This window comes from Exophiala spinifera (assembly GCF_000836115.1).
Source record: "Exophiala spinifera strain CBS 89968 unplaced genomic scaffold supercont1.1, whole genome shotgun sequence".
Taxonomy (NCBI): Eukaryota; Fungi; Ascomycota; class Eurotiomycetes; order Chaetothyriales; family Herpotrichiellaceae; genus Exophiala; species Exophiala spinifera.
The window spans coordinates 424510-450055 of NW_015622513.1; the positions used below are offsets into that span (position 1 = coordinate 424510).

Sequence of the window (25546 nt, forward strand, 5' to 3'; positions counted from 1 at the left end):
GCGTCTCCACCGATAAAGGCCACCAGTGCAGTCGAGCAGCGCCGGGGTTGTCCACTGAAATACAACAACATCAAACTCGCCTGGACCTGTCGTACTATCAAAATAACCCAAGATAAGATATAGGAATATTCTATGCGAATCGTTGTCTGGTCATTGGCTAGACAAAGTGCTGTCACTACTCAATGCGGTCCGGACTTTTTAGCTTTCTCGTGAAAGTGGAGCTGCTCGGCTGGACCATACACACTTCCCCCCTTTTTAATCACTCGACTCTGCTGGCCTTCGGATGCACGCAAGCCAACTACTATGACAGGTGGAGAAGCTCGGCTTTATCGAGCATGGGGAGATATCAGAGCTTTTACTCAGAGGGAGGCGTGAACTACAAGCAGCAGAGACCATGCGTCCGGCGGCAAACAGAATCCGGCGCTGCTTTCCTAAAGACCTTGGGACTAACCTTGTATACCGTGGTCCGTTATATGTTGTCGGGTCGATTCTTTGACGGTCTGGCAAAGTAGCTACACAAGAGCGTCAACTGTTGAGCAAGATCATCCTTCCAGCAAACATGTCCAGTGCACCAGTGGTTGTTGTTACGGGAGCCAGTGCCGGAATTGGTGCTGCCATCGTCGACAAGCTGTTGTTGGAGGAGACCAATGTGGTTCTCGTGGACGTGACTGAAGAACCTCTGGAAAAGCGACAGAAAGAGTACGGCCATGCAAGAGTTCAGTACGTTGTTGGTGACGTCTCGACCGACAAAACCAACCACCTCGCCGTGAAGGCGGCTTTGGATACCTGGGGAAAAGTCGATGCTTTGGCACTGAACGCCGGGGTCATGTCGCCAGTCAGGAGAATCTGCGATGTCGAGTCGACCGAATGGACCAGAATATTCAACATCAACGTCGTCTCTCAAATATCTATGGTGTGTGTTTTCCCCCACGGCTGAGGCAATGTTGTGTCGAGAATGTAATTACCAGCAACAGGCTGACACTTGTGCTATGAGATTAAAAGCTCGCCGAAGCTATCCCTCACCTTCGCAGAACAAAGGGTCGGGTCGTCTTCACCTCGTCTGACGCTGGGGAGAAGCCGAGTTTTGCAGCCTGGGGAGCATACGGCGCCACCAAGGCCGCCGTGAACTATCTCGTCAAGGTGCTGGCTCTGGAAGAGCCCGAGATCACAGCCGTGGGACTGTACCCTGGAGTCGTGAACACGCCACTGGTGCAAGGAATATTCAGAGGAGATTGTAAGTGTCTTTGGTGGATTTTGCGTAATAGAGCTCGGACTGCCTGACTGACTGACTTGTCAACCACTTTCCCAGACACTTCAGGCATGAGTGAACAAGAGCTGCAGACCTATAAGGATTTGGTACAGCCTAGACTTGTCGAGGCTCATCAGCCAGGAACGGTCCTTGCGAATCTGGCATTATCGGCGTCTGCGAACCTCAGTGGTTCGATCCTCTTCTGGGATGACGAGAACATTAAACAATTTCGATAGAAAACCTCCTGGATATAGAGAAATATATGCTTCGGACAAAAACTACCGAGCACATGATTTATCCCCTGTATGACACTTGTCGTGGTCTAAGCAGGAACATCCTCTCAGGATCACTTGGCCTTCCCAACAACACCCTGGCTTCAGCCGTGGTCAGATTCATGCTGATGCTGAATACACTGGCAGCGTCACTCTCGCCTTTCTGAGCCCTGTTTATCGAGCACGGGTAATTGTCTTCGTCACGAAGCAAAGCTTGAATCGACTCTTTGGTAACATCGCCCTGCATCTGGTCCGCCAATTGCCGAATTCTCTCGACACGACTCAGACTGTCTTCGACCCACAGCATCTCTGTCCCTGGATGGGTTTCCAGCATGTGATTACTGTGGAAGAATCGTCCCTTCGAATCTGGCTCGAGCCTGACAATCGTCTGGTGTGTGACTTCCACTCCTATGCTGCCTGATGGGTCGGCAATCAGCATATGGCAGGCGCTCGCGCATCCGGTAGCGTCGATTGCCTCAAGGGCCGAGTCTAATGAGGTACATTCCAGGACGATACGCCACATGATGTGGATAGGAGTACGTGTCGCATCATTACCAGGACATCGTATGGCATTGACGCATAACCCGAGACCTGCTGAATTGAGTCCTGCGATAAGTACATCAGTGAGTTCTCCCGTCCCTTTGCCCTTGGAATGGCAGATTCAACCACGTACCTATTTTGCCAATCATCCCGGCCTCGGTCAGCATCTGGATCGAGGGCTTGCCAACTTGATCAATTTGGAGAAGAACAAGATTCTCCTTCTGTTCCTCCATCCACTGGGTAATCAATATCAGCATCTATTTGCCATGGTAGTCTGCAGCTTCAGCTCACATCCCAGTTCTGCGCCACAAATGATGCCTCGTCAGTCTTCCATGACAGACTTGTACATCCGTCCAGTGCAGCACCAAAGAACAGCTCCGATCTGACATTCAATGCCAGAATTTCATTGTACCCAGTTTCCGCGCCCTTTGCGATCCCCTGCATCTCATTTTCAAGATGGGGATACTGCTCGTGGATATGGGCCGCAAACCTTTCGGCTTCAGTGCACGCCGCCTGCCAGGTCAAGTTGCACTTTCGTTGGAAAAGACCGGTATAGAATGCGATGGTGCTCTGGATCTGAGATTTTGCCTTTGTGCCATGTTCAAGACCAATCTGTATCTTGAGAACACAGTGATCAGAATCACGTCGTCAATCGTAATTCCAGAGTCAACTTGGCACTGACCTCAAATGGGCTTCCAACGCAATGGACTTCTAGCATCGTGAGCAGTACAGCAACTTTGATGGCATTCTAACTGGTGCTTGGAGAACCTGCGAATGTTAAGTCTGGAGCGCCCGTCACTACGAGGCACATACGTGGATCCAGTCTTAACGCAGGATCCTTCAACGGACACACAGGTAAGCCACCCCCTACACCCCATCGCGCCAAAACCAACACTCGCCGCAATACACGTGCCGTCCGAGAAGAAATGTGACAGGTTTTCAGAGGGGTGTCGTGTGGACACAGAACATCCGAAACCTTGCAGCATGCCTCGAGAAACTCCGAAGGTGCCTCTGATAAGAGTGTTGCCAGCTCGGTTGTACCTTCAAACTCTCGTCCCTCGCTTGATATGCCGTCAACCGCCACCCAAATTGGAACTCTCGTGGAGACTAATAAGAGGTGTTGTCCGTGGCCTCTGGGAAAGTGAGTGGGGTTCGGCTGTACCTTCGATACTTCTGCTTTCGTGGGAGCACATACTTGGCCGCGGACTAGTTTATCCACTTCAAAGAAATCCATGATCCGTGCTTGATGCCCCATTTCCACACTTCCCGAATGCAATCTAGACGGCAGACTTCATGTCATTTTCGCTCATCTATGCCCACCGTCTTTCTGGGGAAGCTCTGCGGACCCATGGCCGTGATCAACCCTTGAGCGGGAACATATCAGAGGTCACCTATAGACAAGGTGCAAGCCGAAAGTCGTATACCCGTGAACGCCCTTGAAAGATAGGAGAGGTCGCTTGGACCTGATACAGTACGGCTTCTGGCTTCTAGCGTTCGAGTAGCGGCGGTTGACACGTCTTATCTCTCGAAGCATCCGGGGTACCAAAGGGATGTTCAGATGTCGCCGAGATAAGACTGACAGTCAACGAGAGCTCACAGGCTGTATGAGGTGCGATCTATAAAGGTTTAGATGGTCACTTCTCTCCTCTTACGTCGATGGACACAGGTCGAACTTGACTGATCATTCTGAGAACAATCGTTCGCGCACACTCGGCCCGACTCTATTCAGCATGTCCGAAAAAACCGAGAATGTAGCAGCAAAGGCTGCTGCCACTGATGTTTCAAACACGGCTTCCGACCAAATGAGCACAGAGCAGGTTGCGCCAGAAGGTGTTGACATCGCTCTGGGCTGGTTCGAGGAGATGCGAACTATTCCTATCGACGAGCTTGATGCAGAGAGCACAGCTGTCCGCCGCCGATGTGACTGGATCTTGATGCCCATCATTTGCATTACATATGCTCTTCAGTTCTTGGACAATGCTGTTCTTGGATATGCCTATGCATACGGCGTGCTTGAGGATACCGTATAGAAGTTCCGTTCTGGCGCTCGGGGGCAATAACTGACAGCTAGTTTTAGGGCATGACTCCCGGCGACTATAACTGGTTAGCTAGCATCTATTACTTTGGATATCTGTTTGTGAGTCGGATGGTGGTTCGAGGATAGAGCTGATGCTGACTTTGCTCGATAGTGGGCATATCCTTCGACCCTTCTTCTCCAGAAACTCCCAGTGGCGACCTATACAACTGTTCTAATCTTCCTTTGGGGTGTTCTGACCTTCATGTGTTGCGTTGCCAATTCCTTTGCAGGCTTTGCAGTACTTCGCTTTCTCCTTGGTAAGCTAAATAATGTCGTTGGAGCTGCGAGACGAGAAATTTGCAAACTAAAATGGTCCCAGGTTGTCTGGAAGTCGGAATCACGCCCACCATGATGGTCATCACCTCCTCATTTTACAAGCGTGAAGAGACACCCGTGCGGAACTCTTTCTGGCAGTCGTCGTTTGGCAGCGGCGTGGTAGTGCTTTCAATTGTGTCGTACGGGCTCGGAAATAGCCACAGTAGCATTTCAAACTGGAAGCTCGTCTTCTTGGTAAGTCTTATGTCTAGGTCGACGTCGGAAGCCTTGACTGACTATCAATAGTTCGTTGGAGCCATCACGACAGCCTGGGCTGCTGTATTCTACTATTTCGTCCCCAACACTCCTACCGAGACTCGGTGGCTTACCCATCGTCAAAAACTGGTTGTCATTCACCGGATCTCGACCAACAAGATCGGGATCAAGGACAAAAAGATAAAGCCTTACCAGATCAGAGAGGCACTTCGCGACCCCAAACTGTGGCTCCTTTGCGCATTCCAAATCACGAATGGCATCTGTGAGTGCAACGCTTGCCCACCAGTCGCGCTGGCTAACATCGGCCAGGCAACTCCAGCGTCTCTGCGTTTGCTTCTCCATTGATTGAGGGCTTCGGATTCGACGCGCTCCAGACCGTGCTTCTCCAGATGCCAACTGGTGCTTTCGTCGCTGTGATCGAACCGATTCTAGGCTACATCGCCACAAAGACAACTAACACAATCATCTGGATCTCGATTGCCGCCAACATCCCCAACGTCGCCGGTCTTTTCGGGATCCGCTTCATTTCTCGGACCGAGAACCACAAATGGGCGCTCCTCGGCTGCACCTGGCTGCAGTTCATCTTCGGCGTGACAAACCTGTTCAGCTGGACACTCACGGCTTCCAACTTTGCCGGCCACAGCAAAAGATCATTTGTCAATGCCGCCATATTTGCCTGCTTTGGCGTGGGTAACTTGATAGGTCCCCATATATTTTTTCCGTCGGAGGCGCCGGTGTACGAATCTGCCATTACGGGACTGCTGGTCTGCTTCGGATTGAGTGTAAGTCTCAAAGGCCCGAGTGAGTGCGTCGAACGACTGCTGACGGAGAACTGCAGATCAGCTTCAATCTGGGTCTGCGCACATACATGTGGAATGAGAACCGAAGAAGAGACGGGGCATTCGCGCGTGGCGAGATTCAGAATGTGGATGGAGAGCTGGAAGGTTTCTATGACAAGACCGACATGGAGAACAAAGCTTTCAGATACGTGTTGTAGGGGTGTGAAGCGTACAGCCGTGTGACAATGTTTCCCCGCGGGTGATTGTCCTGACTCCCAAACAATGCTGTCTGAATGCCGTCTGAGGATTCTGAGTGGTGATGGGGATAACGTGAGGGAGTGGACGGACGGGCCACGATCTTCGATTCCGCTGCCCGCCCCTATCTCGCCGTCCGTCAGCAGACTGGTCAGCTTTCCTCGACAAGCTAGCCTCTTGAATGATATAAACCGGCGGATAAAGAATGAATTACTACCTCTGTCATCGTTGTGATATGTCAATCCGTCAGGGTTACACACGTTCAGGATAAATAGTGTGTGCAGATTAGCCGAGCGAATGAAGCGTTAGGTACCAGGTAGAGGGGCCTGGTTATCCCTACTAGAAATAAAGCCTTAATAACCCTGACTAACCTTAGTTTATAAATCTAAAAATCTAAATCTTTATACATAAAACTCATTCTGAACTAGGAGGGTTAGGGCTTAATATATTGTAACTATGTTGGAAGAGAGAATCTCTGGCAGACGGCTGCATCATTTCAGAGAGCAAATTCAGCACACATTGCAGTAAGCCGCTGTTCCGTTTCTCTCGACGATTCGGGTACCGACGAAATCGGACAACGCAGAGCAAAAGATGAATTGTTGGTTTCAAAGTTGCTGCACCCTTTGCACCTTTTTGCGCTGCGAGCCGTTACACTGCCACCATCTGGCCATTATCCGACCACCGCGGTGGGCGACTAACTTTCCAGCCGCGCCCTCGCTGTGGCGTAATGAGGCCGTGCGGAAGTTGGGAACGTCCTGCGCCGCAACGTCGAATCCGCTGCGGGGGTAATCACGACCATCTCAGGCCGACATCGATTTTGTGAGTAGTGGGTCGCGCGGTTTCGCATCGAGCCCAGAGTGGCTCCTTCGATACAGCAATATTAAAGCCGCTGATGATCTTAAGATGCGACGACGTCGGCCTACCTACTCGATTAAAGAAAGGCCTGAGTCGAAAGATCACCGGTATGGCATTGGTGACTCCGAAGGTGTCGAAACTCAGCTCAAATGATCCGACATCCTCCCTCACAGCTGCTCTCACGCACTTCGAGGTCACCCTTAACGAGGACCACAAGACCCTATACCATGCAGCGACGACCAAACCCGACGCGTTATCTGTCATTTCTTTTGTCGGAAAACTTGGCGAGACTGCCCGCGGAAAGAGCCGAAGAGGCGTGTCGGCACGGCTCGTTACCTTTCTCGATACTTTGCAGCAGTTCTCTGGCGTCGTCGACACCTTCGTCAATTCCGATCCTACAATTGCTGCCCTGGTGTGGGGAGGAGTCCGGATGACCATTTTGGCAGTCAGCAATATCAGCTCTTCTTTTGGCAAAGTGACCAACGTAATCATGGAGGTCGGCAAATTTTGTCCTGCATATACTAGCTTCGCTCATTTATATCCTACCTCGGTCGAGCTCCAGAATGCACTATGCAAATACTACGCCTGTGTCATACGATTATGCACCAAGATTATCACCATATTGCAACGCTCTACCGTTCTGCATGCCTTATCTACTGTCATTTCTCCGTTCGAGTCAGAATTCTCTGACGACGTTGCTCAATTGCGACAAGCCGCAGAATTCGTAAAGCTGCAGTGCATACATTCTGCATACAAGGCCGCTGCTCAGGCTGAAGAGCAAGCGGCAGAAGAGAGACGAACAAATAAGACGTTTCGATAGACAATGATCAACGGGCAGGATGTGGCACAGGAGCGGCGGCTTCAACGGTCCCAAGCTGATGTGTCGCATTTGAGGAAAGCAACTCGTGACAGTCTTTCTACCATCAACTCGTTAAAAGCATACAAACATGTGCGCCAGCAACGGGTTCCAAAGACCGCGGTATGGTTTCTGAAGGATGATGCCTTTCGCCAATGACGCGGCGACGACACAACCAGTGCTGTTCTCTGGTGCACGGGCAAAATAGGGGCTGGCAAAACAGTGTTAATGTCGAGTATGGTGGAGCAATTGCATACCTCCCGACAATCTACCGACATCATTGCACACCACTTCTGCTTCTCTGACAACGATGACTCTCTGAAGGCGCGCAATGTCGTCGGGAGTCTCGCCAGACAGATACTGGAAGAGTGGCTACAAAACGCGGAGGCGGACGAACTTCGAGCACTTCACAGAAAGACATCTGACGTGGACAGTGCTGAGATAACCGATATTATCTCGAATCTATTGCTGCCGAATGTATCTTACTACATCTTGTTGGATGGTATCGACAAATGCCCACCAAATGAAGCTCAGGAGGTGGTGGCATGTTTATTGAAACTCTGCCAGAGACATCGGAACCTCAAATTGTCCTGACCAGCCGACCTGATATTAACAAAGCTTTATGACGAGAGCTGAGCGTCAAGTACAAGATGCCGGTATCAGAAGCCAAGACCAGATCAGATGTGCAATGCTATATCTGTGAGACGCTCTATGAGTGCCTGGAAGATGGCAAGCTTTTACTTAATGATCCGGGCATCATCCTTAAAGTTGCCGACAAGTTAGAAAGGGAGGCTGAAGGAATATGAGTGATCCAAAGTTTCTTTAGTTTCCATCATTCATGCGGCCATCTGCCTATAGACTAGGACCTCTTAACCGCTCGGGACAGTGCAATTGGTTAGGAGATTCAGCTCCCTTTCCTGTGTACTGTGATCATAATGGGGGCTTCGCAATTGTGATTAATTAAGCTAATTGAGTGGCAACGTTACAGGTTTCTCTGGGTCCGGTTATTTGCAGCTCGGTTAAAACGTCCACTTTGGAAGTAGTGATTCTATAATATTGCCTTGAGTTATAGTCTCACTCTAGCTTCGCCTTCTTCGTTATATGATTCCTCGGTTGCTCCCAAGTGGATCCCTGCAGTTGGGTACTGACATTCTGTCTGAAGATAGTTCCCATTGTTTGGCGCCCAGAACCATCGTACCATCCTTCTGGCATATCCATTCCGGCCTTCCAGCCATTGTCGAGATTTGCTTCGTGATCTTCGGATTGCCGAATAACATCAAGATGATAAATCGGCTCGTCAGATGGATGTGCGAGACACCGAACACCGTATATGATAGGTAGATTTCCCAGGTGGTGTGCAATATCATGCCCAGACATTATGCATCCATGAGACCCAAGATTTTCCGTGACCGGCTTGAGTAAATGCGCTGTTGCGAGATAGCTGGTGTCTTTGATAATCGCAGCGGACGAGATATATGCAGTAAGGCATAGAAGGAGCCATTGAATCACCGGTATACCTACCAGGATCCCGATGGCCCAATCCCAGTTGATTGTCAATTTTTGCGCTTGTTGCGGACCAATACCAGCCACTGTGATTCTCGGCCCAAGAAGATCGAAAGATCTCAGCGCTGATAGCGTAAATGTACGAATCACACTTGCAACTTTCTCTGGAGGCCATTCATCTGTGACACCAACTAATTCTTCATCATCAAACAATGGCGAGTATTGGCAATACACTTTAGGGTCTTCTTTGGGAGTGACGGTAAATCTCCCAGCTATTGCTCCTGCGAAATTCTGTGCCACTTCATCCGGAATATTGTATACGGCTGGCACCGGGTATAAATCAACGCCGTGTACTCCAGTTGGTTGATTTAATGGCAAAACTTCACTATGACAGTCAAAAAGACTTACCCTGTCTTCGACTCGATGTAACATCATAACCGTAGCAGACCGAGAGCTAGGGTGTGATGTATCGTAATGGGCCGCCCACATAAAGGTGGGGGGTTCAATTGACTGACCTAATACTGGTGATGCATTCCATGGTATAGTTGTGATTTGGCCGCTCGATTCATTGAAAAAGGTTATATTACCTAACACGTAAGATTGCCTCGAGAAGGGATCCCAGATTGGTTCATCTTCCACAGGATAGTGTGTAACGTTGTATTTTTGACATGTGGCCACAGCGCTGATGCTATGATATGAGAAGATGGTTATGTTGGTATATGCGGAGGATATTTCAGGGCCGGAAGCGGAAAGATAAATCTTGCATCCAGGATCTCCAGGTATACAAAATATAGATCGAGAACTACTGTCCTTGTCTCTATAGCCCCATGGTGGCCAGATTAGATTCCCGTAAAAGTTGGGAAAGTAATACGTTGGATATTCGTCGGGGAATGGTAACATCTGACGGATATAGTATGATAAAGAGCGAGTATCATTGTCGGGGAAAAATGCTGGATTGTTAAAGTCTGCGATAGAGAAAGAACCATATTCTAGAATCATGAGAGATTAGTGCTATATTTCACGTTGAGGAGAGAGAGACAGTGGCCTTACGAGAATAATCGATGCCCTCACGACTCGGCGTTAAAGAGGCAATGACACCGAGGACTGATACTGCAACTTGAAGTCCTAGATTGAGGAGAAGGGAAACAGCACAGTACCACTGGATTCGGCTCGGCATGAGGCGACCTTTAACCCTTCCTTTCCATAGCAATTGGGTGCTGGCAATTAAGCTTTCGCATCCTAGTACCAAATCAAACTCTTCGAGTCCGAGATACCTCGTCGAGAGTAGCTGCCATCGATATGACCTTGCGTAGCCTTTAAATGCTGAACTCAAAGACATTGGAAGGATAAGATATAGCGCTAGAGTTAAGTAGTTCCATAGTGCCTGGTCTGCTTGGTTAATAGCTCCCTTACGCAAGTAGACATAGTACACCAGTAAGATGCTAATACATAGTGTAACCGTGAGAAGTAGTTGCGGAAGGCCACTTAAGAGGACTTTCCAACATTGAGGGCCTCGTTGAAATTTGCGTGCAGTATTCCCCACTGTGTCGGCGTTGTGTTCATCAGGTGTATCGTGTTCCCAAGGCTCAGGAACGGACAGTCGTGAGGCGATTGTAGAAAGAGTGATCTCGCTTGCTGAAGGTATAATTCTTATAGATTGCTTGTCCCCTTTGTCTAGGATTGTTAGCTCGATCATAACTCCGTTTAGAGTTCTCATACATCTGCTACTGTTCTTGAAACTGAAGAATGGTTCACTTATTTGGGATCCAGGATGGTCAGAAGCAATCCGAACACCGTCGGGTTCAGATGACGCTTCTGCTAGTCCCATGTGAGAGCTTTTGCTTTCAAAATTAGGTCTTTTGAGACTTGTTACTCCAGGCAAGGGTAGCAGAGGAAGACCATCTTCTGCCTGTAAATTTTCCATGGCCACCTTAATCAGAGAGCTGAATGCGTGTTCGGGAGAGATAGAACAGGAAAATCAAGAAGCGCAGGACTGCATTCACGAAATTAATACCAGAAGCCCCCAGCATTGGTCATCCTTTAGCTTCTAGACTATCTTTCAGAGCGATACGAGGAGCAGCTGAGCTACACTTTATGGCTATGACTAGAGTGGTGAGTAACATCGCTGTGGTGGTCCTACGCCAACCGAAATCGAACAGATACACAGAATCTCAACTAAGCGCACACACCAGCGATAAGCATGACGCCACTCGCTAATAGTGACCTACTACTCGCAGGTCATAAATAGCACGTTGACCGTCCGCTCAGTTTCGTTTAAGTCGACTCTTGGCTGGCCCTCAAGAATGCCCGCAGCTGCCGGCCAAGCCCGAAAGTACAAATGCCAAGTCTAAATCAGCTCAGCCGCAAAAGAGAGCCTTTATCTCATAGGTTTGCAGCTAAACTCAGTTCTACCCTCCTTTCACCTTGACGAACAACATGGCGTCACGAAAACCAGCTGAATGTGGATGAAGCTGGAAAGGCCGGATTCAGATGGTGAAAACCACACCTATACTTTTTTTTAGGCTGTTGTGGCAAGTGCGCCCGCAAATAAGGCGAGACTCGTCAGAACCTGTTGCACACCTGACTAATATATCGCCTCTTGTGGCATCCTTAGGATGCGGGCCTCAGCCCGTCCAAGCTGATTCTATCTAAATCACATACATAATTACGACTGCTCACGGTTTGAACTGAAAGGATATACAGCGAGATATAGAATAGACGTGAAATTAATGAGTATATAGAAGGAGATCCCGGCGGAACATCTACAATAGTATTCTGTTCCTCACCACTAACCGGGTAAGTTCATTCGATCCCGCAATCCTGAGTCGCATACACCTTTCGTTGAAGTACACATCGCTGGGGATAGATACTCACAAGGCCATATAGCACTTTTTCTTGAAGTAAGCCAAGACCAAGAGAGGACGTCACACTTGCCACAAGAACGTGATCAGTGATGTCGCTAAGAGCAACTGAACGGCAGAGAGGTAAGGAAATCCCTCCTATCGAGACAGGATCTGACGCGCTGTAGATACAAAACGACGTTTTGATAGCCCGTGCAATGGCAAAGCATGACAATGCTGTCGTGAATGAGGTTCATTTGAGGGATTCTGTTGCGATGAGAGGTCAATTGTCGTGCAACGCTCACACCATGGGAGTAAAATGGGATGTATTGACGAGTCTGACCTCGATGACTAGGAGGTCGAGGACTATGATATATATAGGCAAAAGGAGCGAGTATTCTCTGTCCGATTGAGGCCTTTTTCGTCGCTGCATCTCGGGCCGCAAGTCGGTCTTTCCTCGTGAATTTCAATGATTGCAACAAGCGCTCCGTCAATCGTCAATAGAATGCCTATATATTGCTGTCAAGGTGATATATTGCAAGGAGTGAATCGATAGTTGTGAAATGACTGAGTTGAGTGCTCTAGGCGGCGGAGTTCCTCGGAGGCGTTCGGCGTGAGTATGGAGGTTGTAATGACATCGTCACAACTCAGCCTGTTCAACACCAATTCCTGGAGGATGTAAGTGGAGCAGGTGCAATAGGTAACCAGAATGCATATCTGTAGAAGGGAATGCATACTTGGTGCATGAAAGATCTATCTCAGAACAATCCTCCTAAATGTGACTCTTTCTGGGTGGTCCTCCTCTCTTTATTTCAGCCAGGCCTTTTTCCCTCACGGACTTGGATGCCGCGAGCGATTCAGATAAATCCTTGTGCCGACATCGATATTTCCCCCCCTTGATGACCACTGTATCCAGTCTTTAGGACTTTATCTATTAACAAACAAATCACCTTAAATCTAAGCGCAAAGACTGCCAAAACTGCGTCGATGTTGGTGGCGCTTGCACCATTGGAGAGGGGAATTGCAAGACATCTCAACATGCATCGTGCACAGACCGCGGGCCCGGGAGTGTCATCTGTGTAGACACTGACGATGGGTCTTGTGATGCTCCAAAGGTTTAGATACAAAATCTAGCAGAATGTTACCAATGTCAAAAGGTTGGGTCGACTGGGGGGGAAACAGACTAGTTATATTATTAGAACAGCTCAGTGGACCAAGGTGCTCTATTATTAGAGCAATAGATCCAATGGAGCACTACTGTTATGCAACGCTCAGTTCTAGGCGATGTCGGAGGCTAAATGGGATGTATTGACGAGTCTGACCTCCAGGACTAGAAGGTCGCTGTTCTATCTATTTGTATGTTAAAGGAGTGAAAGTTTTCTCGTCTTGGTGGAGAGGTTTTTCTCCCGGGCATCGGCGGCGACCGATGAGGTCCTCGTTGGGGGCCGGTGTCCTTGTGTCGGGGAGGTCCTGTTTCTCCATCCTGAGGACTATGATATAGCGAAAATGTGACTAAAGTGAGTGAATTCATGGTGTTGCAAGGTTTGCAAAAGGAGCGTTCTAGGCGGCGAAGTCCCGCGGAGGTGTTCGGCGCAAGTATGGAGGTTGTAATGACCCCGTCACAACTCAGCCTTGTTCAACAACTACACTCATTGAACGATGGAAGTCTATATAGTTACACTCTCTTCTCTATAGTAGATAGAGGCCTTGTCGTCCCTGAATGAAGCCTTAATAACCCTAACCTTAATTTGTGTCTAAATCTTCATCACATAAAATTCATTCTGAACTAGGAGGGTTAGGGCTTAATATAACATCACTGGAGTCACGTTTCTGTTTTCCCACCAAGCTCCCCTTCCGCAGCCGTACAGATACAGCAGGATACCAACTGCCCTTGAAATCAATTCTCTAGGGGGATAACCAAGAACAAAGGCAGAACCGTAAAACGATGGATCGACCGATTTGACGACAGATGAGAATATGGACGCGTATTGTGACGTAAAAATGGTCATTTGGCCGAACCTGAGTGCGAGAAAGTCTTCCGTACCGGACCGAAGATTTTCCAGTCATTTCGAGAAACGACTGTCTACAAGCACCACCTATCGTAATCTCAGCTCCGTCCAAATGTCCGTAGATGCGCCTCTTCACCTTTCTGAATGTCATACCTTTGCGACATTGATCTGGGCTAATCCACTAACGTATCCTAACTTGTCAGGAATGCCCATGCCATGATGGATATGACCGGACTTGGATCGAACTGGACATCAGTTGACCGTGGCATGGTGCCATCATCCGCAATCCGTAAAAGGCCGAGTCTCTCCAAAGAACTCCTCCTACTGAAGCTGAAGCCACCGACGCGATGGTTAGCCATCTTCAATACTATCAACCTGTTGACGGGACATTCAAACGCGGGTCACGGTGAACCACTGTCGGTGGGGATGGCTAACGCAAGAGTCATCAGGCAGAGTGTTTTGCGGTTCAACAGGGAAAGCAGAAGTCCACTTCGGTAAACGTCCAGGCAGGGACTCGGTTGATGGCGGATGTCATCCAATGCAGCTGCTCAATCAAGCTCACAGGCTGCTGGGGGCGCCCCGTCGAGTGCCCGCTCTGGGTGGTTCGTCTAACCTTCTGGATGAAATGAGGGTCAACCACAGAACAGATAGCCGTTAAATACCCTGGCACTAGGTCTATCTCTTCTGCAGTCCCGATTTGGTCGAATTGCATCAGTTTTGGTCTTGATAAACTGAAACAGATGGCAACAATTCTGTTTGGAATGAATGAAGGATGTTGACTCCGGCGGAGCGTCGTGTTTGGCGCGATCCAGTCCCGTCAATCGTGGGCGGAATACGACGACGAGCAATACTGGAGGCGGAAAATGTGGCTTTACTACGCATCCATGATCAGCAGCATGTAGGCGTTCTGTCCGCGTGTCCTCGGATGAAAAGTCTTTGCCGACCGGGTGGGTACGTACCACGGTACTTCCAAAGCGTTGAAGTCGCCGTCTGCAATAGCTTGGATTTGTTGTTGGACTACTAGTGAGGCATTATTAGGTCCCTCGTAGTCTACAGGCGAGGGGAGCAACACGGCCTGAGCCGCTTCGCACAGCATGTTGTCATACCAATCTTTATTCCCGGTGGCGGCCGTATTGCAGGTATTTGGATCGGGCAGCGCGGTAAGGTTGCCGGCCTGGAGCTCCTTAAGTTCTTGGACTTCATTTCCTGAGCTGGTCGCTGCGGTTAAAAGGGCGTTATCAATCCATCCCGAAAGAAATAGCCAGGTATCTATGCGGGATGAATCGGGCTCAGTGACCTCGACGTTGCCGTCCATTTCACAAAATCGGTGGCCGTTGAAAGCCGGGTTTGGGTCGATGAACCAGACGCGCTGTTCAGGGTATGCCTGGTTAACTGAATCGACCACTTGGCTAAGCATAGTGTTAAGGTCGGTAACGAGATTATTTAGCTGAAGCCGTAGAAACTTCACCAAATAGGTCCAGTTACCTAAGTGCTTAAAGCTATGGTGGCCGGGCTCCCAGTGGTAGAAGGTTGTGAGATCGCAGCTATCCGTATCAACATTAAAGAAGGCTGGATATCCGGTTTGGTAGATCTTAAAGTCGGCACGGCCGGACTTATCGATGATCTGGTGGAGTGCCGAAGCAACGTCGTTAAATAGGTCACGACCATTAATTAAGTCGTACGCCTTTTGTACCTGTTCGTCACAATCACCGGCTCGGAACTGGCCGACGCGGAGTACACAGGCTGTTAGGATTTTATAGAACCCGACGTCGTTCCCGCCAATAGGAAGCGTGGCAATATCAGCGTTCTGAGGATTGGTCCAGGCATCGATCTGGCTGTTCTTGCCGCCTTGGAGGACCTCTCCCACAATGGCGCCTGAGCAGAGGAGGTTTTGAAAATCGATATCGTCACCGTCAGCCATCACCTTCAGTGGATTCGGTTCCGATGCCTGCGGCATAAGAGTCGCCAAATGCCACATAACCCTTTTGTATTGGTATCCGCTGGGCTGTGGCCGAAGGCTCGGCTCTCTTGTCCAAGGAGGTCGATGTTTGGACGGGAGCTACTATATTCAGTGAACTGGTAGCTATTCTCTGTCCCCGTTCGCGATGGCTTCTTTCACATGGAAAAGAAAATAACTCATTGGCCGTCTCGGAAGGTGGCTCATCTCCTGGATAATTGTTTAAAGTAATACATGCGGTGTCTCTGTCTTCAAGTTCCGGAGCTTTGGGAGCGGCACTTGAGAGCGTCAGGAGGCCGGCGAGGAAAAGGACTTGCTTAATTGTGACCGTGGTGCACTGGCAAGGTCGGACCGTAGATAATCTCCTTTCGAGTTACCTGAATGCTAATGTAGGTGCTGCTGTTGATGGACTAAGAGTGATTCCTAGAGACCAAATAGGTCAATGTTATTTCAGCGCCATCGCTCAGCCTTGTATACTTTCGAGGAGCGGAATGGTAATACTAATCCCCTCGAGGCGACTCTACAGCGCTGCCGCGGTGCTCGGCCATGAAACAGCAGAGCCAAATTGCCGGTATCACATTTAGATGGTGTGTTTGAAGAATAGTAGGACTCTAGGTACAAGCCATGGCGCCTGGCCTGCAAAGGCCTCATTGCAGCTACCGAAGGCCGCCTGTCCGTGGCCAGTCTAGGTGAAAGAAGGGGGACCTAAGGGTATTAGTCCGACGTCTTCTGAATGATACCTCACCCATCCGCTATATTTCCAGGAGTAGGATGCTCATGAATGATTTGTTTGGTTAACGTGGGCGCGGAAGAAGAGATAGAATCCGTTCTATCTTCGTGGTGTTTACACCTTCGGCTCGATCGCCAACAAAGCCACAAGACCTGTTTCTGGCCAGATCTCAAGAAGCCTAGCATGGATGGCCGCGACAGGTCGCCCGCAGTGGGGGCGGGGGACATGACCCGTTCGAGCTCGACAGAGATCAAGTATGATTGTCTGTTCTGATGGACCTTGTTCGAAAGTAAATACTTGTATGGTAGATAGACCTGGCCGATGGGTCGACTTGTTCCGCGAATCGCTCGGCCTCGGACTTTTGGGCGCTTAGCGTCGACGACAAAGGCGTAGTAGGCGGAGCACATTGTTTGTACAGAAATTGCCCAACTCGACTATAGACGATTGGCTTTCGGCCAGTCTTTTTCTATCCACAGTCCCTGCAAATAGAGGGACCCCTGCGCCTCAGGAGACGCCAAGGAAGCGAGCGCCTATCTTGCTTGGGATTCCGCATCCATCAAGGTCACGTTCAGTGGCCGGCAACGCATGACTTGTACATCACCGTGAAGGCTACTTGCTCCCTTCTTCGCTTCTCCCTTCTCTTCAAGTTACCCAGAAACCGTGTAACAATCTTCCTCTTATTCGCCTCCGATCCGTGCGTATCCCTACGACTCCGTTGACCTTTTCTACAAGTACAATCCACTCACCCGCCACAAACCAAAGCCCCGTACGCCATCATGAGCCTGTGGAATGGAAACCTGCGCAATACTCCCCTCGACATGACGATCGACCTGGAAGTCATCACTCCTCTCTGAAAGTTAAAATTTCACGCCTCTATCACGTCCATCTTTAGTGTTCTCCTTGTTGCCATTCCGGTCGCCCACATCCCCCAATTCGCCCAGCTGGTGAGCCACGGTTCCCCTCGAGGCCTCTCACCCCGACTTCCTCCTGTTTAATGCCATCTGCAGTAATATTCAACTCGCGCACGCCCTGTTAGATGCAGCATATGCATGTCCGACCGACTCGGAGCCAGTTCTGAAGCTCATCGGCGACGGACGCCTCCGGGGTTCTAAAGCTCTTGGTGGGATTTTAGGGTTGCTGCAGGTGTCTGTACAGTGGTTATGCATAATCGCGACGTAAGTCAAGTCCCTTCTGGCTCCTTATTTGCTATGGTACTTATCTAAGTGAAAGTGTGACCCTCTTCACGACCTATTCCTCCAGGAGCAGATTGTTCAGTGTCTACGGTGATCGAAGTAGCGCCGGTATCGCCACCATCGCCCTTCGTTCATGCGGCTATGTTTCTGTTCCCAGCGACGATTATTGCACTCCCGGCCCCATCACCTCATCGGTTTGAAACTGACCTAATCGTCGGCTTCTCCTTTATCGTTAATACATGGGTCGCGTTGTCCTTTGTTCTCCTGCAGTTCTATCCTCAGTTTCTCGAGTGGAGGCGTATGGCCGGGCAACCAGGGTCGCTTAGCCTCCTCTCGCTAGGGCTTCAGGCCGCTGTTTTATTAGCGGCTGCAGTGCGGTGGTTATCAAGGCTATTGTAGGTGTACCCACGTGGGGTAATCAGCCGGCGCCGCTGTCGATGTGGTATCAGAGGGGTGCGCTGCCGTTTAACTAGTATATCCTGCACGGCATCGGATACGCGATTCTGCTGGCGGCGTATCTTGTCGCGGGTAGGGGAAGCGAGGGGGCGCCACGAGGAAGCTCCTCTACTGGCATAGAATACTAAAGGATACAATCATAGAAATGCTTTTACCGCATCTTCTCCCTCTATCACTGTCACTAGATCCCCTCCTCTGTCAAAAGCTCAGCTGTGCTTTGCCCGAGTTCCTCTCGCAACGTTCGATCATCTTCCAGATATGAAAAGCGATTACCCCTCAGATGACGCAGGTAGAAATCCTCGAAGCGCGGCTTTTCCATCGCCGCGTTTAAAGCGCCACGATGAACTTGGCCGAGAGTATCCGGCCGAGAGCACCCTAAAGGGATATAATAGCTGAGGCTTCCTTACAGTAGCTGAGGTCCCCTTGTGGCGAGATCGGAAGCATTCTAAAAGGGCTAAAGGGGTTAGCAAGGGCATGAAGAGCTACCGAAGGTTGTTCTGGCCTAATTATGTCGAGGGCGACATCAATATTGGTTCTGAAACTAGTCAAGCGACATTGAGAAACAAAGTCGATTGAATTGACGGCCACTGCCACCATCAAGTTGGTGTCCGGAAAGGGAGGGCCTCGCTGTGAACTCGAGCTCGACTTCAAAGCGACGTTCGATCAAGAATAACGTTCCATTACCATTGCGAGAGCGTTTGAATCCATTGAGACCATACCAACCAAGATCAAAGTCGAGGACGAGGAGCAGTGTCTAAGATAAAGGGGGGCCACCCGCCGGAGTAGACTCCTCGCGCGTATTGGGAGAAGAACTTCAAAAGAGTGTCAGACCAGGTCATCCGGGAAAGTCTCAGTCACTCAGCAGAGACTACATGGCGAGCAGATTGGTGGAACATTCTTGCTGGGAGGCACGACCAACTTTCACTGTGGTGGAAAAGATTGCAGTTTAAAGCCGATTCCGACGCCTTCCACGACAGAACCCAGATGCGGATGGGTGAACACAACGGACTGCTTTTATTTCGGGAACCAGGGTCTGTCACAGTCGGACGCGCGGAAACTCCTCATGAACATCAGCGACGCCGCCTACCAATCTTCATACGGGTTCGGGGGGAAATACTTGACGGTGAAACTTGGATTGTGGTGGCTCCATATGGAGACGAGGAAGGATCTGTCTGTCCAAACAGACTATCATTCACCAAGAAGCCTACGTGACTCTAAACAGGTATGAACCCTAAAGGGACCCGATGGCTGCTCTCAAGCACTGACATATTTCATTCAGAGTGCAGGACAGGGCAGAAGGAGGCCTAAGGATAAAGATAAGGGTTCGGGGAAGAAGGCGTGGGCAAATAGCGTCCTCCTCCTGACTGGCCTCTAAACCAACCGATGGATAAGCGGTTCGCATAAGTAGCTCTAGTTAGTCGGTGTATGTGTGACCGTATAGTCTCGGCGGTCGTGACAGATTCTGGAGATATTACCGCTCGCTCCCAAAGTTGACAGCCTTGTCCTCGACTGGTAGACCGGCTGGCCTCGCGAGCATGCATTCTTAGCGCTGACTCCCCCAAGTCCAGGGCCCCTTATTGCGTTTTCGGAATAAGCGGCCTCAAGGCATCTATCAAGGTTGTCGTGCCATAACGTACATCTTTGCAGTTCGGGTCGACATCTACGACACCAGGCTGATTCTGTGCGTCGTTGGCTTTGATGAGAAGGTCGGCAAGGGTCGGGCTCATGACGGTTTCGAAGGCGGCTCTCCATTGCGTACGAGGCACAGTCTGCACCCGGATCGACCTTCCCAGCAGCTCACTTAATGATGCCGCGACATCATTTGCGCTGTACCGGTCAGGTCCTTCCGCATGCACGATCTCGACATCCTTCCCGTCCGCATCGAGTTGCAGCCAAAGGTTAGCGGCAATGACGCCCAGGTCTGGAGCCGAAATCGTGGGAAAGCGCATGTCGACTGGATCATGGAACGACGTAAGCACACCGGATGTGACTGCGGCAAGGACGGCAGGTCCCCAGCCTTGCATATGTTCCGCCGAGCGCAGGATGATCTTGCGAGCATTGTCGACTTTGCTAACCCTTTCCTCAAACGACCGACACAGAGTGGGCATGCCGATATCACGGTCGACGTGAGCGCCATAGTCAGAGATGGCCAAGATGTGCTTTGGTCGTACGGTTTCCAGGGCCGTGGCCACGCTTTCGATCGCCTGTCGCATCTGCGCAGCCGTGTCCTTGACCTGCGGCGCAGGTGGGATGATGACCTGGACGGACTCTGCATCACCAATGGCTCTAGCGAGCGCAGCCGAGTCCTGCAGGTCGGCTACAGCAGTCTCACACCCGATCTCGGTTAGGCGCGATGCCTTGGTCTCCTCGCGCAGGATTGCTCTGACTGGCACACCTGCGTTGCGCAATGCTGTGGCTGTTGCGAAGCCGACTTTTCCGGCTGCGCCTACGATTGCGATCATGTCGAGCTCTCTTCGCTTCGAGACGTTGGAAAGTTGTGGACGTGGAGAGAGTTGAGTTAATATGGTTATTGTGACTTTAGTTTGTGCTTCGACAAAGCTGTAGAACTTGAGGTAGATTGAACTGCTGTGCCTAGATGTCTCCGTTCTCAAGAGTCTTACTTGCCTACCTATATAGGTCTCTCAGAAAGTATTGCTCAAGCTCTGTCTAGACAGTATCGTCAACCGCAAGCAGACAGTTGCTATCTCCGACATGTCCACTCGGATCCCTTGGAGATGGCAAGAAAACGTGAGCGAAGCCGGTAACCTCTCAGCTAAAGGAGCATGACGCAAGGTATGCGCGACTGTTCAAAATGTTTCTCCGCGGGTGACTGTCCTGACTCACAAACAATACCGCCTGAGGCTTCAAACCGATGATGGAGATAACGTAAGGATCTTTGGCGCTCGGAGAGTCTGGAGCGCGAGATGTCCATACTGGGAAACGGCTATTTCCACGAATCGGGGGCCGCAGTTCAGTTGATCGAGGGGAACAAAGGCGAGTTGCGATAATATCTCATGGTTAGCTGAAAGTGTGTCATTATCGCAGTAATCTTCTCCAACGACGCCCTGTGGCCATCGAAGAAAGCCATGGCCTTTTCCCCCACCAGACTCTGGTGAGTGATTGTGTGTTCATGTCAGCAGGAAGAAGTCAGCCACGGCTCAGGGGCCCTGCTGTGGAGTGGTGCTCTTGCGAGATGTACTACCTACAGGAGGTAAGGAGGTAAGGAGGTAAGGAGGTAAGGAGGTGGGTGTACAAGGGGGTTACAGGTACAGCAGTAGGTGGTTAGTACCTACCTGAGGCATTGCCAAGAAAGGAGTAAAGGGCCCAACAACAATGAAACAACTCGACCAGAACTGCTCAATGCATTCGTGTCTAACTAACTGGTGTTCTCATTAATAAGCAGGTGTTGCATGGTTTCCAGGCGCCCTCCAGCTTGCGGCCTTCTTTCGACAGTAGTTAGACCCCGAAGCTGGACTTGTTTCGCCCTCCTTATGCGCTTCACCCACCAACCTGTCCACCCGACTCCTACACAGATACCAGACCTACCTAACCAACCATGAGGGCATCGCACATCGTCCACTACCTGTATCTAAACGGCACAACTGTGAAAGAGGAGATTATTGGAGTAGGTGCTGCAAGCATTGTCGTCAACCGAGGAGGATACGCCTTTAAGATCCCTCGCATACCGATGCTGCTCGAGATTGATGAACAGCCTGTTCGTGAGAAGCTATCGAATCCCGATGACGATGAATGGAATGAGGTCGCCGTTGCCATCACGTCTTTGCAGCACGAAAAAGCCATCTATAAACGGTTAGGCGACCATCCCGGGATCATCCGCTGTTACAATGTCGACTCCGAAGAACCCTCAATCCAGATGCCGTTGATGAATGGCAACCTGTGGCAGCATCTACTTGAGGTCCGACCAGAAAGGTCTCGCCAGCTTTCCTGGTTGCTTCAGCTGGCGCATACCATGGCGTTCGTACATAGTCGACGTGTTATCATCTGCGACTTACGGCTGGACAACATCGTGTATGACGACGATATGAATATCAAGCTGGTTGACTTCTCTGACTCTTCCCGGATGGATTCTCAATGGGATCTCAAAGGCTGCGACAAATCTGGATTTTCTATTCTGAGCGACATCGGACGGTTTGGGGTGGTAATGTTTGAGATTGTCACCGGTCAACATTGTTCATTCGACATCTACGAAGACTGGCACGGAGTGGGCCCTCCGACCACTTGGCCCCGACGGGAAAAACTTCCGTCAACGAGCGAGGTGTGGATGGGTTCTATCATCGAGAAATGCTGGACCATGGGGTTTGCGTCGGCCCAGGATCTTGAGGGGGAACTTGAAAAAGAAGTTCCGAACATCTGATAAACAACAGGGGAGCCCGTGGAGGGGGTGATGCGAGTCCGGGAGTGCATCAAACTCTTTCGCGACTGGGGTTGTGTGTGCGAAGGCGCCGCGCCCACCGTCCCTTCAGCGAGGCCTCAGCTGAGTAAGACGGGGACGATGACGTGGCTTGGATTCTTTGAAAATCATCGTCGACGACAAGATTCTTTCTGAGAATACGGCTTCGGCGGTGGCTGCGCCAGTGGTGACGAGATACGACCGCGTTGAAGTCATGAATCGGAGGCCCAGAGAGTGCAAAGGTGCTTGCGTCCAACACCTGGCAGGCCGCCCAGTTTGGCCTTGTGCCTCTGAAGACGCTCCCTTGCCCATCACCAATGAACAGCCTAGGCCGAGTATTGAAGGGATATGATCTAATCTCAGTTACTCCAGTGGGCAGGTACAGTATGGTATAGTACGACACGTTCGAGAACTCCGAAATCCAAGTTTTTGTATACCCTATGGTTCCATTTCCCCCAAACCAAGCCCAGAAAACACACCCGATGGATCATTCCCAATCTCATTCCAAAACGCCCGTCGTAGCCATGATCTTCTCTTCATCGTTCCTTTCCCCGACAAAGACGCCAGTTCAACAATGGTAGTAAACCCCCCATCCATAATCACGGTCATAGGGTATCGTAGGTTCTTATAATGTAGAGTCATCGTCGTGTATCCTTCCATCCCTGAGAATCCAGGTAATAGCAAAATCTTCCCATATTCCCAGACGCCGCGCTGCACCCACCGGACATTCATCGTGTACCCCAAAAAGTTCTGTTGTCGCCTGTAATTCCTAAATCAAAGCTCAAACCTCGTCGTTCTCTTCTTCATCCTCCCCCTCAACATCATCGACAACCGTAACGTCAACCACATCTCGAATAGCATCCTCTGTACTCTCCATGTATGGGATAATAGGCTTGACGGTCGAGGTATACTTCTCCCTCGGAACAAACCATAGTTGCACGACGCCCACGATCGCGACGGCGCCTGCCCCGAAGTACGCCAAACCTGTAAACCCAATCTGGGAACCCCGTTCGTACAACAAACCCGCAACGGGCGGTGCGATTGTTCGACACGCCGCACCAGCCGCAGCTGCCAAGCCGTTGATTCGGCCGAGGGTAGAGAGGGACGGACTTGCCTGCTTGAGCAGGATCAAGAGAACGGGGTAGTCGAGGATGGAAAGGAGGTTTCGAATCGTGAGGCAGAAATAGATGCCCGGATAAAGCAGACTCCGCGGCAAAAGAGCGAGGTAAGGCACGACGAAGAACGCCACGGGATGGAAAATCGTCACCAGGACGAAGACTCGCCAGACCCCAAGACGCTCGGCGGCAAGGGGGAATACGACGGCTTGGATGAACAAGGCGATCAAACCATTCACGGACATAATGACACCCACGTCTTTGGTCGACATACCGAGTCCGCCTGGGACGTGGAAGGCAGTCACACGGGATACAAAAACCTGGTCAACAGGCTTGTCCTCGAAGAAGATGGGCAAGAGGTGGTCGTAACACATGGAATGATACGTGTACAGACTGAGGGCGAGAGTCAACATGGCCACCCGCTTGGTGAGCCACTTCTGAGACTCTTTTTCGGAGATCGAGAAGCTTCGGGAGCTGCCGTGGGCGCCGATCTTCCATCGGAGGTTGTTCTGAATCTCAACTTCGTTGAACGTGCCGAACGAGTCCCGTCTCAGATCAGTACCGGCATCGGCGTTGGCGCCGGCGGTCAGCATCATTGGGGTGTGCTCGGTGACATTGAAACGGGAGTCCTCCTCGGGCCCTCTTTGGCGGAATTCTGGATGGGTTTCTCGGAGCCAAAAGAAGCCGACAATGATGCTGAAGAGCATGATTACGGCACATATCAGATTGGGGAGGAGCCACGGGAAGTGGCCAAACAAGCCAGTACTGGGAAAGACGCCGGGGTACGACTTTGCAGGATTTGCGAGCAACCCACCGATGGCAGGTCCAATAATACACCCAATGGACCACACAAACGGCATGACGGCATACGCTTTGGGCTCGTGTTCTGGCTTGGTGACCAATTCCCCCACCATGGTTTGAATGACGCCTATGGGATTTGTTAGCTATGACTTCCCGTAAGGGGCTCGATACCATGCATAGACATACCGATATTCCCGTTCAGGGCGCCACCGATGATTCTCCCACATAAAGCGACGGTGAAATTTGTTGAGAAGCCGACGACGAGGAGAGACACGACCGTTCCGGCGAGGCCCGTGAGGAGGATGGGTTTTCGTCCGAGGCGATCGGAGAGGGCACCCCAAAACATACTGGTCAAGGCCTCGGCGAGTGAGAAGGAGGCAATGAGGATGCCAGCGTAGAAGGAGGCATCACCGAGCCCAAAACTCTTGACCATGAGCCATGCATATGGAAAGATGGCGGTGATGGCGATCGGCTCGGATAACCGACATATCGCTGGAGAGAGAGATGAGTGAGTTGAGTCGACTCGGTTCTTTCTTTGAGAAACTCACCTAGGATTAGGAACTGAGTGGTTGGGAACGTATCATCGATGCACGGATTGGACTTTTTGCGTGTAAGTTTCATTTTCTCTCGTAGAACTTCGTCTCTTACGACCTGTTGTCCACCCGCAACAGTGCAACAATAGCAGACCGTCCTCGACAGACGACGGTGGTATGTCCTAGATGGCGTGCACTTGAAACGCAGGAATCGGGAGAGCAGCAAGAATAGAACCGTGGGATCAGAAGAACGGACAATGGAGTAAAAGAGAGAAAGAAGAAGAAGAGGGCGAGGGAGGGAATGGAGGACGAGAGTGTAACTTCGAGTAGCGTATGTGGAGGCGAAGAAGGTGACGGTGAATGAAGGGTTGATGAAGTCAAGTTTGTAGAATATATATGTCTGACATGTTCAACCATACACCAGTTGTGAGGGCTCAGGGGGGTGTCTGGTCCGGTCAGACAAAGAGTATTCCCCCCCATTAGGACGGATGCAGAGGCCAAGATGATCCTGGTCACCAGCAGTAGCACCAACGAGGCATCCCTACGAACCCGACTGTTCTCCGAACCCTGTTTCCCCCTGATTC

General features: G+C 50.6%; 10 protein-coding genes across 10 annotated transcripts; 5 read left to right on the plus strand and 5 right to left on the minus strand.

Annotated features, from left to right (window-relative positions):
* Positions 1 to 559: 559 nt before the first annotated feature.
* On the plus strand, positions 560 to 1485 carry PV08_00154 (uncharacterized protein; the record flags this gene model as incomplete). The annotated part of the gene is made up of 3 exons (XM_016374521.1): positions 560 to 913; positions 1003 to 1234; positions 1310 to 1485. 3 exons carry the CDS (start codon positions 560 to 562, stop codon positions 1483 to 1485), a joined length of 762 nt encoding a protein of 253 aa, XP_016239797.1.
* A 58-nt stretch (positions 1486 to 1543) lies between these two features.
* On the minus strand, positions 1544 to 2779 carry PV08_00155 (uncharacterized protein; the record flags this gene model as incomplete). Its single annotated transcript, XM_016374522.1, has 4 exons — positions 1544 to 2127; positions 2195 to 2297; positions 2353 to 2679; positions 2744 to 2779. The coding sequence occupies 4 exons, from the start codon at positions 2777 to 2779 to the stop codon at positions 1544 to 1546; spliced, it is 1050 nt and encodes a 349-aa protein (XP_016239798.1).
* Positions 2780 to 3791: 1012 nt separating this feature from the next.
* Positions 3792 to 5666, plus strand: PV08_00156 (uncharacterized protein; the record flags this gene model as incomplete). Its single annotated transcript, XM_016374523.1, has 7 exons — positions 3792 to 4085; positions 4139 to 4198; positions 4251 to 4395; positions 4458 to 4648; positions 4700 to 4931; positions 4979 to 5451; positions 5508 to 5666. 7 exons carry the CDS (start codon positions 3792 to 3794, stop codon positions 5664 to 5666), a joined length of 1554 nt encoding a protein of 517 aa, XP_016239799.1.
* A 1001-nt stretch (positions 5667 to 6667) lies between these two features.
* On the plus strand, positions 6668 to 7378 carry PV08_00157 (uncharacterized protein; the record flags this gene model as incomplete). The annotated part of the gene is made up of 1 exon (XM_016374524.1): positions 6668 to 7378. The coding sequence occupies one exon, from the start codon at positions 6668 to 6670 to the stop codon at positions 7376 to 7378; it is 711 nt and encodes a 236-aa protein (XP_016239800.1).
* A 264-nt stretch (positions 7379 to 7642) lies between these two features.
* Positions 7643 to 8008, plus strand: PV08_00158 (uncharacterized protein; the record flags this gene model as incomplete). Its single annotated transcript, XM_016374525.1, has 1 exon — positions 7643 to 8008. One exon carries the CDS (start codon positions 7643 to 7645, stop codon positions 8006 to 8008), a length of 366 nt encoding a protein of 121 aa, XP_016239801.1.
* A 480-nt stretch (positions 8009 to 8488) lies between these two features.
* On the minus strand, positions 8489 to 10841 carry PV08_00159 (uncharacterized protein; the record flags this gene model as incomplete). Its single annotated transcript, XM_016374526.1, has 3 exons — positions 8489 to 9906; positions 9968 to 10591; positions 10637 to 10841. 3 exons carry the CDS (start codon positions 10839 to 10841, stop codon positions 8489 to 8491), a joined length of 2247 nt encoding a protein of 748 aa, XP_016239802.1.
* A 3799-nt stretch (positions 10842 to 14640) lies between these two features.
* PV08_00160 (uncharacterized protein) lies at positions 14641 to 15723 on the minus strand (the record flags this gene model as incomplete). Its single annotated transcript, XM_016374527.1, has 1 exon — positions 14641 to 15723. The coding sequence occupies one exon, from the start codon at positions 15721 to 15723 to the stop codon at positions 14641 to 14643; it is 1083 nt and encodes a 360-aa protein (XP_016239803.1).
* A 3953-nt stretch (positions 15724 to 19676) lies between these two features.
* PV08_00161 (uncharacterized protein) lies at positions 19677 to 20564 on the minus strand (the record flags this gene model as incomplete). The annotated part of the gene is made up of 1 exon (XM_016374528.1): positions 19677 to 20564. The coding sequence occupies one exon, from the start codon at positions 20562 to 20564 to the stop codon at positions 19677 to 19679; it is 888 nt and encodes a 295-aa protein (XP_016239804.1).
* Positions 20565 to 21658: 1094 nt separating this feature from the next.
* PV08_00162 (uncharacterized protein) lies at positions 21659 to 22477 on the plus strand (the record flags this gene model as incomplete). Its single annotated transcript, XM_016374529.1, has 1 exon — positions 21659 to 22477. The coding sequence occupies one exon, from the start codon at positions 21659 to 21661 to the stop codon at positions 22475 to 22477; it is 819 nt and encodes a 272-aa protein (XP_016239805.1).
* Positions 22478 to 23294: 817 nt separating this feature from the next.
* PV08_00163 (uncharacterized protein) lies at positions 23295 to 25050 on the minus strand (the record flags this gene model as incomplete). The annotated part of the gene is made up of 3 exons (XM_016374530.1): positions 23295 to 24556; positions 24616 to 24921; positions 24978 to 25050. The coding sequence occupies 3 exons, from the start codon at positions 25048 to 25050 to the stop codon at positions 23295 to 23297; spliced, it is 1641 nt and encodes a 546-aa protein (XP_016239806.1).
* Positions 25051 to 25546: the final 496 nt, after the last annotated feature.